This window comes from Emydura macquarii, unplaced genomic scaffold (genome assembly GCF_026122565.2).
Source record: "Emydura macquarii macquarii isolate MOO-44397 ecotype Brisbane River unplaced genomic scaffold, CSIRO-AGI_Emac_v2 contig_3122, whole genome shotgun sequence".
In the NCBI taxonomy this organism is placed as follows: Eukaryota; Metazoa; Chordata; order Testudines; family Chelidae; genus Emydura; species Emydura macquarii.
Genome location: NW_027133259.1, coordinates 4,582,845 through 4,600,084, shown reverse-complemented (window position 1 = coordinate 4,600,084; position 17,240 = coordinate 4,582,845). Strand labels below are relative to the sequence as shown.

General features: G+C 42.9%; 1 protein-coding gene across 1 annotated transcript in view; it reads right to left on the bottom strand.

The window, feature by feature from the left end:
* The window catches only part of ANO2 (anoctamin 2), a 203,830-nt gene that overhangs the window by 8,271 nt on the left and 178,319 nt on the right, over nt 1-17,240 (bottom strand). The window contains exons 20-22 of the mRNA XM_067531024.1: nt 10,708-10,856; nt 2,220-2,372; nt 1,986-2,038 (exon numbers count right to left, since the gene is read on the bottom strand). Of these exons, the coding sequence (XP_067387125.1) occupies nt 1,986-2,038; nt 2,220-2,372; nt 10,708-10,856 (355 nt within the window). The remainder of the gene's footprint in view (nt 1-1,985; nt 2,039-2,219; nt 2,373-10,707; nt 10,857-17,240) is intronic.

The following is a 17,240-nucleotide window of genomic DNA, read 5'->3' as shown; positions in this document are numbered from 1 at the left end:
TTCGGATTAACTTCATTCAGGTTATAACGTTCATGTTCAAGTAAATATAGAATAATGATGATCAGTTTGACAGCTTCCCAAGTGAGAGTGCGCGCGCCAGGCACCGCAAAGAATAAGTGTTTTTAAAATACACTAGTTTGCTGTGTTTCTCTCCATGCAAAGGCAACTCGTGGGGGCCACGCGGGGTCATGCTTCCCCCCCCCCCCCGATTTCTGCTTTTATTTCTATTTATTTATTTGCTGGGAGTGGGTTCAAAACTGTGACCCCTCTCCCCCCCACTATCAACAGTCTCCAGGGAAAGTGTATAGCTAGGCAAGTGAGACACTTCAAAGAGCAGAGAGTAATTACGACAATTGCCTTACATATACTGATCTTAATCCTGCCCCCATTGACATCAATGGGAGTTTTACCACTGACTACAAAGAGTGCAGGAGCAGGACCACAGCATATATAATAGACAGATCCTCAGTTGGTATAAATTGATGTAGCTCCATTGACTTCACTGGTACTATGCCAATTTATACCATCTGAGGTCTGGCCCATAAAGGACTAATTCTCTGTTTCCTTGCTCCATTCTAAATCAGGAGTAGCTCCATGAAGTCAATGGAACTTACTCTGGTGTAAAACGGATGTGAGATCAGAATCAGCCCCCGAAGCATCTAGAATGTGCAAAATAAAAGTTAACTTAGTGCCACATTCTGCCACCCTACTCTGTGGGTAGTCTCACTGAAAAAGTGATACTCAGCATGAGTAAAGATAATAGAATTTGGACCTAAATATTTTTCTAAACTCGAGCATGCACATTTTCACTTTCCAGCTGTCAAAAAGAGAGGGGCAGCATAGCTGTTGTTTTAATTACAGCACCTGGAGAATACAAACAGTTAGAGTATGTCTGAAAATGCAAATAATTATAGGGCCTGTTCCTGCAATTGCAAATTGCACAGGTAAAATTGAGGAAGGCAACATGGTTCTGCTGATAAGCACAGCTCAGGGAGTTGGGAGCCCTGCATTCTGTTCCTGGCTCTGCCACTGGGAAACTATGATGTTGGACAAATCACATAATTTCTTCACACACCAGTTTCCTCATCAATGATAATATTCATTTCCCTTTCTAATATGCTTTGAGATCTATGGAAAAAGTACTATGTATTATTATAATTAAACCCCATGGGCCTGATTCTCATTTACACTAATGTCTTGTCTACACAGGAAATGTTTATAGTATAACCCAAGTTGTGAATTTAAACCAATATAGTTATAAGCAATATAACCCCACTATGGAGACACCCTTATTCTGGTATGAGTGGCCTTTTTCAGTTTAGCATATGTTGCTTCGGAAGGGGTTTAAACTACACCAAAAAAAGATCACTTTTAAGTTAGAATCAGAGTGTGTACATAAGAGGTCATACTGGTATAAATATACATGTATAACTATAGCTGTATAACCGGTCAAACATTTTCATTTAGACAAGGCCCTAGGCTTCTTTACACTGCTCTGGTAAATTACATTCAAACCGACTTAATCCAAACCTATATTTACACTGCCAGAGTGACATAAATTTGTCTAAGCATTATAATACCTAGTTCTCATTCAGCATTTTTCACCATAAATCATAAATGAGAATTAGTCCTCTGTCGGTGTGCTTGAAATTTTGCCTGACTAAGAACTGCAGGACCAGGCCCATTATGTGTGATTTTCTATATAAATTAATCTTCATGTCCCACATAACACAATAATTCAGAAACAGAGATGAGTAAATGTAAATGTCAATGCAAATGTCAATGTCTCATGTGGTAATTCTCATTCTGTGTAACATTACATGATGTTTTAAACCCAAAGAAAATAGCAAATTGGATAACTTAGATTTTCATTGTGTTTGATGGCAATTGAAGAAAGTAGGCATTGCTCAAAACTTAAATTGGATTTAAGGGACAAAATAAGCTCACAAAGTCATGTTTAAAAGATGTCAGAATCAAATACTTACATTAATGATAACTGAAAACTTTCCAATACCACTCAAAATGTTATACCAAATTCCTGTAAGAGAGTTAACAACAAAGCTTTGTTATAGGCTTAATCGTAATTTCCTCTTTTGAGGTGAATTCCAAGTTGTTTTACATATACTGGTCTTAATCCTGTCCCCATTGACATCAACGGGAGTTGAGTTCGAGGTGAATTCCAGGTTTTACCATCATTGCAATGATATTTCATTACATACCTATATCTTTTGCTCTCACTGTGTCCGGCCTCCTTAGCTCAGAAACAAACTTTTTTGCATCGAGTCGAACTTCTATGATGTTGTTGAGAAGGGCAAAGACTGGAGCCAGAGGGAAGGAGGCAACGAAGAGTGTGACAAAGCCAAACTGGATAACTAGAAGAGAGAGAGAGAGACGTGTTGTTCTTAGAGAAGTTCTGTACTGGCGTATTCAATATATATCTACAGTAAAACAGCTACTGAGATGTGTGTGTTAGAGGAAATATAAAATTCCATCTCAAACATTTCTGTCCCATTGGTCAGACAGCAAGATGAGGCTATGAAAGAAAGAAGGGTTTGTCGCTGTGTTTTTATAATGGTTCTAATATTGCTATGGTCTCTACTGAGCATATATGGGCCAGTGTAAATATTAGTTTAATAAAGGAAAAGTAGCATGCTTGCTATTTTCCTTTTATATAAAATCATTTTTAATAAGGCCATGTTATCCCTCCCACTGTTTGTTTGCAGAGGAGAAGCAATACATAGAAGTAAGAAGGGAAAAGCCATGAGGCACCATTCCCTCTTCCAAAGGCACTTTGGAAGACTTTCAGGGCAAACTGCCCAATGTAGGTGTTTGGGCTTGGGGTGAAAACGTGGTACGGCCACTCTCCATGGCAGCATCCTCACCCACACCCATAAGAATTCTGGTGGTATTCCCAGTAGAAGCCAATGCTGTTCACTGCATCATAAAATTCTTCCTTCCTCGTTCAGCACATTCTTGGGGAAAGAAAAGCAGATGGGGAGGAAGAAAGGTGCTTTCTTATCTAAGGAACCAACGGCAGCACAACTCCTGAGAGAATGTAGCATGGAGGGCCTGCCCCTGCCCTAAGCACAGAACCCCTGAAATCTCTACAGTTCCAAGAACATCTATGCCATTGAACAGCCACAGTCCTGCTTTCTTCCAGAGGGAGGAAAACCCTTTTCCCTGAAGGGAATGTTGCCTCTCTGAGTACAGAGGGGGCCTCGTCTATGATTGGGGCCCTAGGCACTACCACAATACCAACAAATAATAACTCAAGAGTTTAAACTCTTGGCATTCCCTGAATGATTTAAATCCTTCCCATGGGGATAGGGATGTTCTAGACGTAACTAAACAGCTTCATTCTGAAGACAGCTGAGACACTAATTTTCAGATACTCTCCCTGCAAACGGGAATTTAGAGAAACGAATGTATTTTTCCAAAGTCCCCCAACATTTCAAAGATATTTAAGACCATGAACAGCACATATTGGGCCCAGTTTTGCAAGACGCTAAGTGTCCATAATTGCCATTGATTTCAAGAGCAATTGAAGACAGTCAGCTTGCAGGATCAGACCCATTCTGGATCCATCTTGAGAGGTGCATTGTCCTCCTTATGCTCTAGGTGCCAACCAGTTGGCAAGAAGCCCTAAGCACCTCTGTCTCTCAGTGAAGACAACAGGAGTTGATAGCGCTCCGTACTATACAAGACTGGTCCGCTCTTCGTAAAATGTAACATGGCACATTATTTTAATATAAAGATGAGCTCTTATTTCCCAAAGAAAGTAGCACTGGGTAGCATAAAAGGAGACTGACTGAAAGGCATTTTGCACAGCTGCAATGGAGGTAGCCACCACAAAATTAAACTAATACATTTTACGCTCTCGTATTGTACAAATAGTGTCACAAACAGGATTTGAGTGCACTGCAGTGCTATGCATTGCGTCTTCTTTTTAAGCAGAATATAAGGTCTCTGTACAAGCTCTCTCTCTATTCCAGCAGATGTCCTTTGCACTTTTGGAGGAGAGAAAAAGAATGGGGAAAAAAAACAAATCCTTACATAGCAGGACTAGTCAACTGTCTTCCTTACAATAATGTTTTTTAGGTACTGTTGCCATAGTCCACAGCTAACTGATAAAACAGCTTTCCCCAGAATCTTTTTTGTACCCAGCTTATTTTTTGTGTACCTATTTCAGGCCTTATTATGGTCTCCCTATCTCCACTCCCAATAACAATATATTTGCACAACAAAGCAATATCTCTATTAAGTGTGGGCTTGGTTTGCCATTTTCAGTGGTTTGCTTTGGGGATAAAGATTATATCCTCCTAGCATACCATGATGGGAGCCATTTCAACATATGAGAATATCTTACCCTCTAAATTATACTTTCCTGAATATTTTATGTTCGAGTCAGGAAAAAGAATTAAGGAAATAAAAACAGATGTTAGAGCCGTATCTCAAAAAACTGTGAAATGCTTAGAAAAATAGACAGCATCCAAATATGCCTTATTTGGCCTGAAGTGAAGTTAGAAGGAATAGAGCTGCGTGCATTCAGTAAAAAAGTATTTGCAGTGATTTGTCTGAGTATAAACCACACACATTTGTTCTGACAGCGTTTGCAACCATTTTTATTCATTTCCTGGGAACATCTGCATGAATGATTTTTTCGTTCATAAAAACATTCAAGGTACACAAACATCTTCTGGATGATTATGTAAACATGTCTTCATATAAAAATCTATGCCAGAAATGTTTGTGTGGTCATGTTGAAATCTCTGTATTTTCTTTCCTTCCTTCCTTTTTTTTTTTTTTTTTTTAAATAAAAGTTTCAACGATCCAAACAAGTAGCAAAAACACTACCACGTGACTTAGGGCTTGTCTACTCTGCCCCACAGGTTTGACTACAGGGGTGTGACTAGCAGTGCCCAGCAAAGTGTTGTGCTGTAACTCCCCCATGTGGACGCTGCAGGTGCAGACTAAAAGGTTCTTTGTTTGCATTAATGCAGTCCAGTTCTGGGGAGTTACAATGCAACACTTTCCTGTGCACTGTTATTCAACCCCTGTAATACGAACTGCAGGGCAATGTAGACATAGCCTTAATTGATCAGTCACATGTCCTGAATAGCAAAACATTCAATGACACAGTCAAAGCAAATAGTTTGTGCATGATCCAGGCACTGCAATGTGTTTGTTTAAACTATTTGGTGAGTATTTATGAATAAAACATTATTAAAAAAAAAAAAAAAAAAAAAGTCTTTGCACACTTATTTGAGAACATAAAAAGAGGCTAATTCACTGAGACTTCAGCCATGCTTCCTTAGGTACCTTTAGTAGCACTAACACTGGTAGTCCCATCTAATGCAGTGTGAGCCTGTGCATGAGTACAAGTTACTCTACCTACTCAGGCTCAAAATAAAATTATTCGCTATAAATAGTTCAGTCAGATTCTGACACATACACACACATTGAGAAGACCCAATTTGTTTCAGGAGCATAATTAGACTCAGATGAAGGTAAATGTTCCTGACTCTGCCACCCTTATTCCCATCCCTCAGGTAGTCCACGTGATTTCAGAGGGTTTTCTCATGAAATGTTACTAAAAGTGAGCCAGGGTGGCAGAATCAGTCACCTTCTGAGTGATATTCCCAGTTGCTTTAGAGAAACGTAAGCCGGGAAATATACAACCACAAACTTGGCAAGGAAATCTAAGGGGAAAGAACAGTTCATTTCTCTGTGGTAATAATGTAGGCAACATGCCCGCACATAACATGCAGAGATGACACTTTCAAATCCAATCTCAGTACAGAGATTATAGAAAAATGTAGGCCTCTTTTTAGTGATGCTTCTCTTGTTGGTGCCTCAGGCATATTCTTTTTTGATGGATTTTCCTGCTTGAGGGGAAATTCTTCAAAACCTCGGGGATTAATCCTTACGGCAGTCAGTAATTACAGACATTGGGCCTTATCTCCTGCCTCTGGAAATCAAAGGGAGTCTTGCCATCGATTTTAATAGGAGCAGGAGCAAACCCTTCATCTCGACTTCAGAAGAGCTCTCCACTTATGGCCAGGACCACACTTGACTCTACGGTATGTCTACACACTGCAGCTGGGAGGTGTAATTGCAGCCCGTGTGGACGGACGGACATACATAAAGCCCAGGCTGAGGCAGCTTTACTGCTGTTGTTACTCAGGCTAGCTTTGATCTGGCTACCTTAAATCTGGGTAGCTCAGGTCCTGGAGCAGAGAGGCCACAGCAGCACAAACTACGGCTTGGCCTAGGCCCGCCCTGCAAGTACCATAGTTACCCAAGGTTCTGGAAGGACTTGTACCTCCTGCGCTGAAGCCCATTCAGTCACAGATTCCCTGCGACCAGAACCGGAGCTAACTAAATCAAAGGTAGGGCAGGCATGTCTACCCAAACTGTAATCCCACCCGGTGACTGCAGGGTAGACGTTTGCCGGGAGGTCAGTGGTGTTGGAACAATTTTTATAGTGGGGGTGGGGCTGACGGCGGAATCCATGTATTTGGGTTGTTGTTACTACTTCACACTAGGGCGTGCGACAGCAACCCCAGCGCCCCCAATTCCCAGCCCCTATGCGGGAGGTGGAGTCCAAGAAATCAGCATCCTGCTACTGGCCATCCCAGAATTTGACCCGGTGCCTTCATCCTCTATTGCAAGAGGTGACCCTCCGTCAGTCCAATTCAGAGCTATCGCCAGATTATTTCTCAATAAAACGTCGGTTCAGAAACCGTGACAAAAGATCCTGTAGATGAAAATCAGTGATGGCCTGACCTCAGATTCCCCACCTCCATCCCAGTTGCCTGTTTCACTACCACCTACACTTTACATTCCAGTTTGTGCAAATCCTCAGGTCCTCGCTCAGGGTTGGAGCATGTCCTAAGGCAGTGTGTATGCAGGGAACGGTCAGGGCACGAATCTTTCCCCACCCCTATAGAAAGGCAGAGGTAGCTGCGTCCTTTGTTGGCACTCAGAGGGCAGTACACACATCCCGGGATTGGTGAATAGGGAAGGGCATGGAATGGGCAGGGCGATGGGGGCCAAGAATCATTTCACCCTTCGCAGACACGAAGACACCCAGTGCAAACTGATAAGAAGAGTGCCTACAGTCAAAGGCTATAAATAAAACTCCCCCTCGGTCCTTGGATTTCCACACCCGCTCCCTCCCCAAGCCCGGTTCTCGAATCCATTTTAGACAAAAATGTAAATGTGCTCCATCTAGTTGCGCCTCGCCTCTCCGTTGCTGCTTGATGCCCTTCAGAACAATCTCAGCTGACAGGTTCAATGCTGAGCAGCTCAAAGTGCTTCCTGTCCATGTGGGTGGTCTGAGTCACTCAGCCATGAATCTGACAGCTGAATTTAGTGATATGGACTCAGAGCAACAGGCAGGCCAGGGGAGAAGCAGCTTAGGTTTCATTTGTTTCGCATTTGTCTTGAATCCCATAGGCAGGGCATAGCTTCCTGTGGAACTGGCATAATAACAGAGACAATGAGCCATTCTTCTCACCACATACTCTAGTTCTCTTGCTGGAAACAAATATTTGGAATAGTACTCCGTGCACCTGGGATGCACATTATTGTCTCTTGAAACGTAGTATCCATCTAGTTATCCGTGAATGATTGTGCAATGAGCCATTATTATTTAAACAGAAGATACCCATTTTAAGTCCTTAAAGCCTGATGACGACTCTGTTTGTGAATCGATGATTTAGTCCCGAGCCTGCAAGTTTTTCCATGCAGGCAGACCCTTCCACCCGCATGGAACGCCAATGAAGAAAATGAGTCTACACTTATGCGCAAGGGTCCATCTCCACATAGGGCATGCATCATCAGGGCAAAAGGGCCATAATTAGCCGTGTGAGTCTGCAACAGGGAGCAGAGGGTGTAAAAAGCCTTCTTCACCAACCTGCAGCTCTGTTCTAGGGCCAGCTGCAGTCGGTATGGGGAGCACAGGCAGGGCCCAAGCATAATTTTTTCGGGCCCGTACAAACTTGTAACATGGGCCCTTTCCCACACACATACCCATGGGGGTTGTAGCCTGGGCCAGGCCGCCCAAGGCCTCCAGGCCCTGGTAAAGTGTACCCATTCCGCCTCTCTCCGCCATGTGGCCCTGATCACAGGCACTGCATTAGCGTAAGGAAGGGGAGAGGTTCAAGATGAGGGTGGAGTCCTGTCCCCATCCTAGCTCTGTAACAGCCAGCATTGCCTAACTGACATGATGGAGCATGTGTGGTATCCTGCAGTACAACGCCGGAGCTCCCACACCAGGATGTATTCCCACAAAATCCTTGCAGGAATTCTGGTTTCTCCTCAGAAGCTAAACCAGGAATTTTTGGACGTTTAAGTGCAGACATTTTTTTAGTTACGCCAGAGCATAAAAGCAACTGAAAATATTTAGAAGGGGAAAAGTCTATATTTTTTCACCCTTGTGTAGTCAAATATTGCTGACAGGAGTTTGCTCAAACTTTCAAAACAAAATTCACCTCTGGACTCAAGCAAAGCATGGATCATTTCAGCCCCAAAAGAGATTTTTTCAGTAAGTTATGAGCTTGTGAAAATGGAGGGGGTCAGGAGGGATCTTAAACCAATGAAGATTGCAACATGCACCCAGATCCACAGGTGAGCGAGAACAGTTCTTGGAACAGCTAGGGAAGGGGAGGATAGCTGGAGAAGGTGCCTGTAAGTCCCTTTTGCACCACTGCAGGGTCAAAGGATCGGGACACAAGCTTAGCTACAGAGAATGATACAATGCACCTGCCATTATAAACATGAATTAAAACATCTATATAAAACATGCCTGTCTTGTCCGACACACGTTGCATCATAAAATGCATATGTTCAGGTGTTTTTTGGTGCAATGGATTGTCTATAGTTTAAGGTGGAGGGTGTCACATACAATATTTAACAGATGTCTGATTTCAGACAACTTGCAGTTCATGTGACGAGCTTTGGTTCTCTTCTGATGCTTTCCTACCCTTACACTTGTGCTGCGCTTGATGCCTCTGGGTTCCTCTTTTGATGCTGCAGTACGCCTTTGGGGTAGACAGCAATTTTGTTTTGTATCTCGTGTAAACGGTCTGGCCTCTGACTTATTCCCTGGAATTCCTGCATATTGTTTCTTCTTAGCCTTATGCCCCTGTGAACTGATGCAGTTGGATTGTATCCCAGGACTGCTTCATTGAGTCATTTGGTGATTCTTTGCACATCTGCCCTCTTAGGTTCTGCTGAGCTATTGAGATGCTCCTCAGAGCTTATTCCACATGCACATTTAGAATGGGAAAGGAGGCTTTAATAAGCTTTGCTTTGGAATTCTGCATCAGATGCTGATGCATATCCTGGGCCAAATTCATCCCTGGTGTCACTGTCCTCTCTTGGTAGTAGAACTGAGGCTACTCTCTTTGCTGATGGGAAGTGGAGGCGAATACAGTCCAAGGAGGATAACTAAGAGCTAGGTAGGTGCAGGACGTAAACTTCCTCCTGGTGGAGCATTCCTTGTAAAACTCCGGCAGACAGAAAACACATAGGTGGCTGGTATTACTCCTGCACCAATTTGCATAGAGCAGACATCTAGATCTGCAAACACCAGTTCATGACTGGCATAGCACATCTTTTGACAACAGAACCATTTTTTCTGTTGCGCAAACTGCACTGTCCATATGCCACATGGACCAGATTCTGTTCTATGTTATGGCTGTGTAACTCAACTGGAAACAATGGACCAGCACAAAGTCACAGTAGCAGTCCTGCCCTCATTGAACCAGCACTCTGGATCACAGAGTTGTTTAGCAGGAGGGGATCGGTGGATTCACTCATCAGTTAATGCAAATTAGAGTGTGCACACATGGATGGATTGTATAAAAATGTTAGGAACATAGGGCCTGATTCTCCTCTCACAGCAGTGGAACCCCATTAACTTCAGTGTAGTTTCTCCCACTTTACACTACTGTGAGAGCAGAACCATACCCAAGATCTGAATCCCTGAGTGCAAGTATCCCCTAGGAACATAAGCACAAGCAATGGCACCAGTCTCTCCAATGTGTGTGGAAAGGACACATGGCCACTCCCCCCATCTTCTGCATTGGGGTTGGCAAAGGAGAAAGGGCGCACACACTACTTGACGGGAGGATAATCTTGTTTAAAGCACTACCCTGGAACACAGGCAACCTGGGAACAATTCCAGGCTCTGCTGCAGACATCCTGCATGATCTTGGACAAGTCACTCAATCCCTCTGTGCCTCAGTTCCTCATCTATAAAATGGGGATAATAATTCTTCCTTCCTTCCACCCTTTGTCTGTCTTTTTTATTCCTAGGATAAGCTCTTTGGGGCGGGGATTCTCTCTTATTATATATGTGTTCTGTGCCGAGCACAATGACAGTCTGATTTCAGCTGGGATCTCCAGGCATGACTGTAGTACAAATAATCATATTTTCGGAGGCCTACTAATTACGAACACTGCACCTCCCCAGTGGTATTCTGCTGGTGGTGTGGTGCACGTCTGCATGCACTTCATCTGCAGATCACTTTCACAAAGCACAGGCAGCACTTAAAATGGGCATATTTTCTCAGGCTAACATGGCAATTGTATTACTTTGATGCTATGGCACAGACGATTGCTGTAAAAATCCACTGAAAACAGAAGCGGGAGGGGAGAAGATTTTAAAATAACAGATCCTCATGAACTAAGAGATCTTACTCATTTCCATGTACTCTGGAGTCAGTCCAGTGAAAGGTTCCAAACTGTAGTCGAGATCCCATTGCTGAGGGTGCTTTGAGTGGGTGGAGTCACTTTCCTTTGTCTCAGTCCTTTCATCTTTCAGCTTCCTGAACAGCTTTTTTAACTTCCTGGAAAATGAAAAGTCTCATTAAAATCAACTCTTCCTTTTTACAGGAATTCAGCCAGACTCTGCTCTATGACACCAATTTTAGGTTAGACTATTCCATGTCCATCTACCGCAGAATTTCTTGCATCTTCCTTTGAAGCATCTGGCGCTGGCCAGTCAGAGACTAGGCACTGCACTAGATGGACTGTTTTATCCAGTATGGCAATGCCGAGGCTTCTGTGTCAACGTGTTGACACAAGCCTAGAACCCATGTAACAGAGCAGAGTCAGGCCCACTACTCTTTAATATCCATTTAGATTTAGACAGACGATAAGGGATCTAACGAAGGCCTCAGGCACATTGGCCAAACATTAAAAGACACAAATAAACACAGTATCTACCCTCTCTCCCTCTTTTTTAAAAAGAAAAAAAGAAAACAGGAAAGAAAAAACCCCCGCTCCAACTGCAAATCTTCACCTTCATGGCACTCATTCAAGCGTTGGCTCCTCCCCCACACACCCTCCAAGCTTGGGAATAGAGATGGGCCTTGTGATGTATCCCAAAGGTCAAAAGTAAATTCCTAAGCCTAGGGTTCCCCTTTGCCAGACATCGCTTCTCTTTCCAAACAAACGAGCTCTGGTGGGAGCACCTCTGCTTCCTACAACTGCAGCATGGGAAAGGAGGTGGTCTCTTGGGCAGGTAGGTCCCACGCCATATCCGGTACGAGAGGTCAATCCTAAAACCTTAAAATCAGGCGGATAACCAACAGCCAGCCGGTGAAGATCCCAGAGAACTGGTGTCATGTGCCCACAGCAAGATACACCCCGTAACAAATGAGCCCGTATAAATGTCAATGGAAAGATGGCCTGAACATTGCTTGTGGACGGCAAGCAGACCCGCCACGTTTTACCGCTAAAACGATGTGTTATAAAAACAATTAGGAACATCCCCATTAAAGTCGTTAATATTGTGTACATATTAATAGATAATAAAAATAATAATGGCTTAAATGTATAAAATGTCTTTGAAAGTTCTGGATGACCTTGATTCTCCACTATATCTGAGCTGTTCTCAGAGGTCATGAAGAAAAGCAGCTGAAGGGAGCCAGTTGCAGCACAGAGTATGACTAAGGCAAACAGAATTTGTCCCTCTGCGGTGTATTATCCCCTTGACGCACACACAAATCCTTTCTCAGGCATGTGTACGACTAAAGGGAGAACACCATCCAATAACATGCAACTGGGAGAAAAGTATAATCAGGGATAAACGCGGCAACAAGTATTTTGAACACAAGTGAGTGGATGAGAGAGTGAATGATATATCCTGGAACTGGATATGAAGCTGTTGTTTATTTTTAAATTACTGGAATCTGGGGAATACAGCTGTTAACATCAAACCGGGAAAGGTTTATCATGTGTTTACCAAAAACAGATTCTTTTCTTTTTTTTTTTTTTTTTAAGTTCCTTTTTTGTGGAGAGATTTTTGGAACACACAGAAGGCAACGAGACAGCCAAAGGGTAGAAATTTACATAAACCCTGGAAGAATCACGTCAAAGGGCGCTGTATGTTTGTATGTGTACCTAGGGCATAATTGCACAGCCATAATTTAAAGTTTCCTCATAATAGGCTTAGAGCCCCAAATCTGTCCTCAGGTATACCATTGTGGCTACAAAATGGTGAAAAGAATCGGGCTGGCACTGCAACCTCATGCACTGCTCTTGTGAGATTTCAGCTTCATAAAGCAAAATAGCTGATCTGGAAAGATCTCTGCTCTCTCAATGTAATGCAAGGAGAAGTCTTGCAAGATCGACTGTTCTTGTGAGATTCTGGCTGCATCTCAACCAAAAACGGAAAATAATCTCCTTCCAATTCTTGATTAGATGCAGAACCTTCTTACTCCCTGTGACAGAGTGCTGGGAACCAACAGCTGGGCCAACACTCTGGTCACTTAAACACCAATTACTTTCCCCAGGGTGGACCTAACAGAGGCCTAATCGGTGGATTAGAATAAGATGGGGAGGACTAACAAATAAATCAGCCCATTAACACAGAGGAAGAAGGTGGCACAGAAGGGAAGACAGGCAGGCTAGCAGAGCCAGAACCAGAACCGAGAAGGATCTCTGAGTAGAGGGATCTCTTCCCTTTCCTCTCCTTGGTGGAGAAACTGAAACTGTAAATAATATGGTGTATGGATCAGCAGTAAGGCTGTGGGAAGAGCAAGTGTAAATAAACTGCACTGGGGAGTTTAGCAACTGAAGGTCTCCGAGTCTGTGTAGACAGAGCAGAAGACTGCTCCTATTGCACTCCTGCAGCCCCCAAAATTCAAAGGAGTTTGAATGTGAGGTTCTGATTTTGACCCCTCTGTAATTATAGCTATTACAATAGGCATGTTTGTTGAGGAAAATGAAGAGGCACACACCCCATCTTTCAGGAGAAACCTGGGAAATATTAAAGTTACCACTAAATAATAGATTTAGTAACACGCCGTGTAAGGTTTCTCTCTCAATAGAGTGGTGCTACCATTAGGCCAGATTGCGATTCCCTTGCCCCCATGGATGAGCAGTTCATACTGACAGGTTGTGCTATTGACTTTAATTACCTGTGCAAGTAATTGCTCATGGTTTCACAATCTGAGTTTCACAATAAGAGTTTCACAATCTGGCCCTACCTGTGCAATGTATAATGGTTTAATATCTAATTGTAAAATGAATCTCCACCTAACAGACGAGTAAACATTTTATATCTCAGTGGAATAGTAGGTAGCATTTCCATTTCCGTTTCACCGATAGCTTTATATTATTTTACAGACTGGAAAATAGCCATGGGAAAGTGTGAAAGAAACACATATTTCCTCCAAAACTAAGGACAACCAAATACACGAGGGCTAGCATCAATCAGTTTTTCTTTCACAGACAGCTACATTATTTTATAGCAGTTCACATATGTACAACATGAGTAAAAATCCAGATTAATTCCAATGAAGCACTGCCAATAGCTTAACCAGGGGCCCCCAGCCTGTGATAAACCCCTTAAAGCAGATGAGGGTGTTGCAGACAGAATCGTGTGAGGGAGGGGTGGAGCTATGTATTTGTTTTCCAGTTTAAAAACAAACAAACAAACAAACAAACAAACAAAAACCTGCTCTCTCTGACACCTAGCCAAAGGAGGGGGCAAACAAACACATATTATGAAAACTTTATTGAAAAAGGGCTGTTCTTTGTTCCAGAAAAAACCAGACCAGATCAGGTCCCTAGCCCTCACTCTGGCTGCAAGCAATCTGGGGATTACCCAAATGTAAGGGGAATTCCTGTGTGGTGTCGCATCACCACAGCCAGTCCTATAACAGCCCTGGGGTAGGGGCATGTCGGGGACATGGCTGGAATCCTGAGGCTGCTTTACCTTGTGCCAGAGACTGAACCAGCCCTTATCAGCCCCAGGATCCGAGATCTGTAAAGATCTCATAAAAGTCCCCCTCTACCAGGTGCAGCTGAGAATATGGCCCACTGGGAATAATGATAACAAAAAGCAGAGCGTTCAGTTTGTGTAATTTGAATGGGGTGGGATTTTTAAGATCTTATAAAAAGGAATTAGAGCACCCTGCCAAGGAAATTTGCTTTCTATCTGATGCAAACTGATCCATTCTAAAGGCACTGTATTTGCTCTTCAGATGTATTGTTATGACATTCAAGGGATGTTATCTACGGCAAGTATGATTTAGCACTATCCAGAGATGGGGAATGAAGAGCAGCAGAATCATCTGAACCTTCCCTTCACTTCAATGGAGAAATTGAAAAAAGAACTCTCAGAAGGCCCTGCCAGCCATCGCTGATACATTTCTTGATGCTATAAAGATTCTCACTAGACAGTGAACAGTTGGGAAAAATAATTAATACTACTATTCCATAATTACTTTTGCTACAGTAAGTGACGTGCTTTAAATACCCCTCTTATTTCCATATGCCGATAAGATTGAAGAGCATTTGATTGCTGTGTGTGATTGTGCTGACAGATAAGGAAGTGGCAGGCCCAGTTCTGCTCTCACACCAGTTTAATACCTGTGGAACACCATCCACTTGAATGGAGATATTCCTGGCTTACACAAGGGTGAGACCAAGATCAAGCCCATTGAATATACTCAGGTGTGTGTGTCTGTCTGTGCAAAATCAGAAGGTGGGAGAGTAACAGTAGGTTCCATACACGGTATGTTATTGTAGAGCATACGGTAGATGAGGATAAGAGGATAGGTGTGCTCCAGTGAGAGGGCTGTGTGTATGGGTCTGGAGTACGTATGCTGATTAATGAATGCTGTGGCCCATGTATACATAAGATTCAACTTCTGACTGACATAAATTGTGCTTGCTGTATGGTACACATGGTTTTGTGTCTTCATGTGAACTTCACCGCTCCGTGCCTCAATTTCCCCATCTGTAAAATGGGGATAATGATGCTGACCTCCTTTGTAAAATGCCTGGAGATCTCCAGCTGAAAGATGCTATATAAGAGGTAGCACTCCTATTATTGTTTCAACAGTGATGTGAGGCTTTCTAGATTAAGTTTGAGTGTGTTTTACATCTGGAGTCTGTATATGTGTGATTTAATCCTCTAACTGCAGCATTATAGAGTTGTGCCATGGAGTTTAACGCATTTCCGTAGCTCTATTGGGAACTCTGTAAGTAAAACAATAGTTGATTTTTTTAAATTTTGTTTAATGTGAATGCCCTAAATCCAGAACTCAGTCATTTAGAATTTGTACTTTTAATTACCTTTCATTTATTTTAAATTTACCATTGTGACTATTTCTCATTATGACATACACAAAGCTTGGAATCTTGAGCAGCTTTTAACCTAAGCATCAAAGAGTGTTTTTATTTATAATTTATTTTTTTTACATGATCAACTAACTGAAAAAAAAGCCAAATGGATTCTACTCAGACTTTTCACAAAAATGCACCTTTGTATCATACCCAAGCATGTGAAGTTTTAGATCAAACAGAAATGGGTCGGGAAGTTAAAGGAACAGAAGACAGGGATTTGGACTGAATAGACATTGTCAAGGTTATTCTCCAGCTGTACCACAGCAGAGCAATAACAATGAGTTTTGCAGATCTCCATAGCTGCACAGATGATTGCACTGTGAAAACTGAATGAGTCCTTTTGGTACCCTTGTGTGAAACTTGTTTTGTAATTATCCAAAAGATCAATGTTATAAAATCAAGCTGAAAGCAATGGAGAAGCAGGGAAAGCTCATCTGGTCTATTTATCTTCTGTGTATTGTGAGCCGGATTATGGACTGGCCAGGAAGGCCTTTGGGATGCTTTGTGCCTAAAAGGCTCACTCAGGGAAGCTTCATGCTCCCATTAATGGCCATCCAACTCTACAAAGCACAGATGAGGTTGGGGAGCTAGGAATGCCAATTGCGGACAGGCCTTTCACAGGTGAGGAGCAGAAACAAGGACCGTGTTGGTATGAGACGAGTGAGCAACATGAAAGAAGATGAGCAGGTGATCAAAGTCCGACCTGTTTAGGGAGGAAGACTAGATAGAGAGCAGATTACGATAGCGTTGCAATTGTCCAGTGCTGGCCCGCTCTGCTCTGCCACTACAGTTCAGGACAGGAGCGAATGCACAGATCCTTTCCCACTAGGCCTGGTTCTAGCTAGTTTCCTATTGTCAGGAGTGAGAACTCAATGCTTGAAGGAAACAAGCTCCCTAGATGGAAGTTGAGGTCACTCAGTCCATTCCTGGTTCCAGAGAGCTCACAAACTATGAAGATAAAAGATGGGGGTAAAGGGATAATGGCATACAGTAAAGTGGAGAGGGCACTCAGCGTGTTCGTAGCAGGTCTCTCTTTTAAACATGTGTGATTATATAGTTGTTTTAGTTAGATAACAAAAATAGCTTCAGAGGTATTTTTAGGGAGAGGATGCTAAATGGCAGAGTGGGGAAGAGAAAAGAATTTTTGGGTTAAGATAGGGAAGCGAGTAAAGGGAGATAGAAAGGGAAAGGGAAGAGGAGAGAAGCCTAACAGGCAGCTGAAAGGACATGGAGGAAGGAGAAGGGCAGGATAAAGACCTTGCCTTCACTAGCCTTTGTCTTCAGTTGCACAACTACCAGTGCAGCTCCATCAGTGGGAGAGCCATTGCAGAACAGCTGACAGTGTTTTCACGGCTGCGCCATTTTAGACGTGCTCTCAGCAACGTTCAGACAATAAATCACTACTGCCCTGTCTACCATTGCTGCCACCAATGGAGCTAGTAGTGAAGCTGTTGGAGAATTGTAGAAAAAGGTGAGTGGAGACAGCTGAAATGGAAAACAAAAATGAACCACAAGGCAAGAAAGAAGAGGGGAAAATCCAGAGTTCAAGTTTCAGAGGCGAGGGTTTACTAATGGGTCAGGAGGCTGTGAAG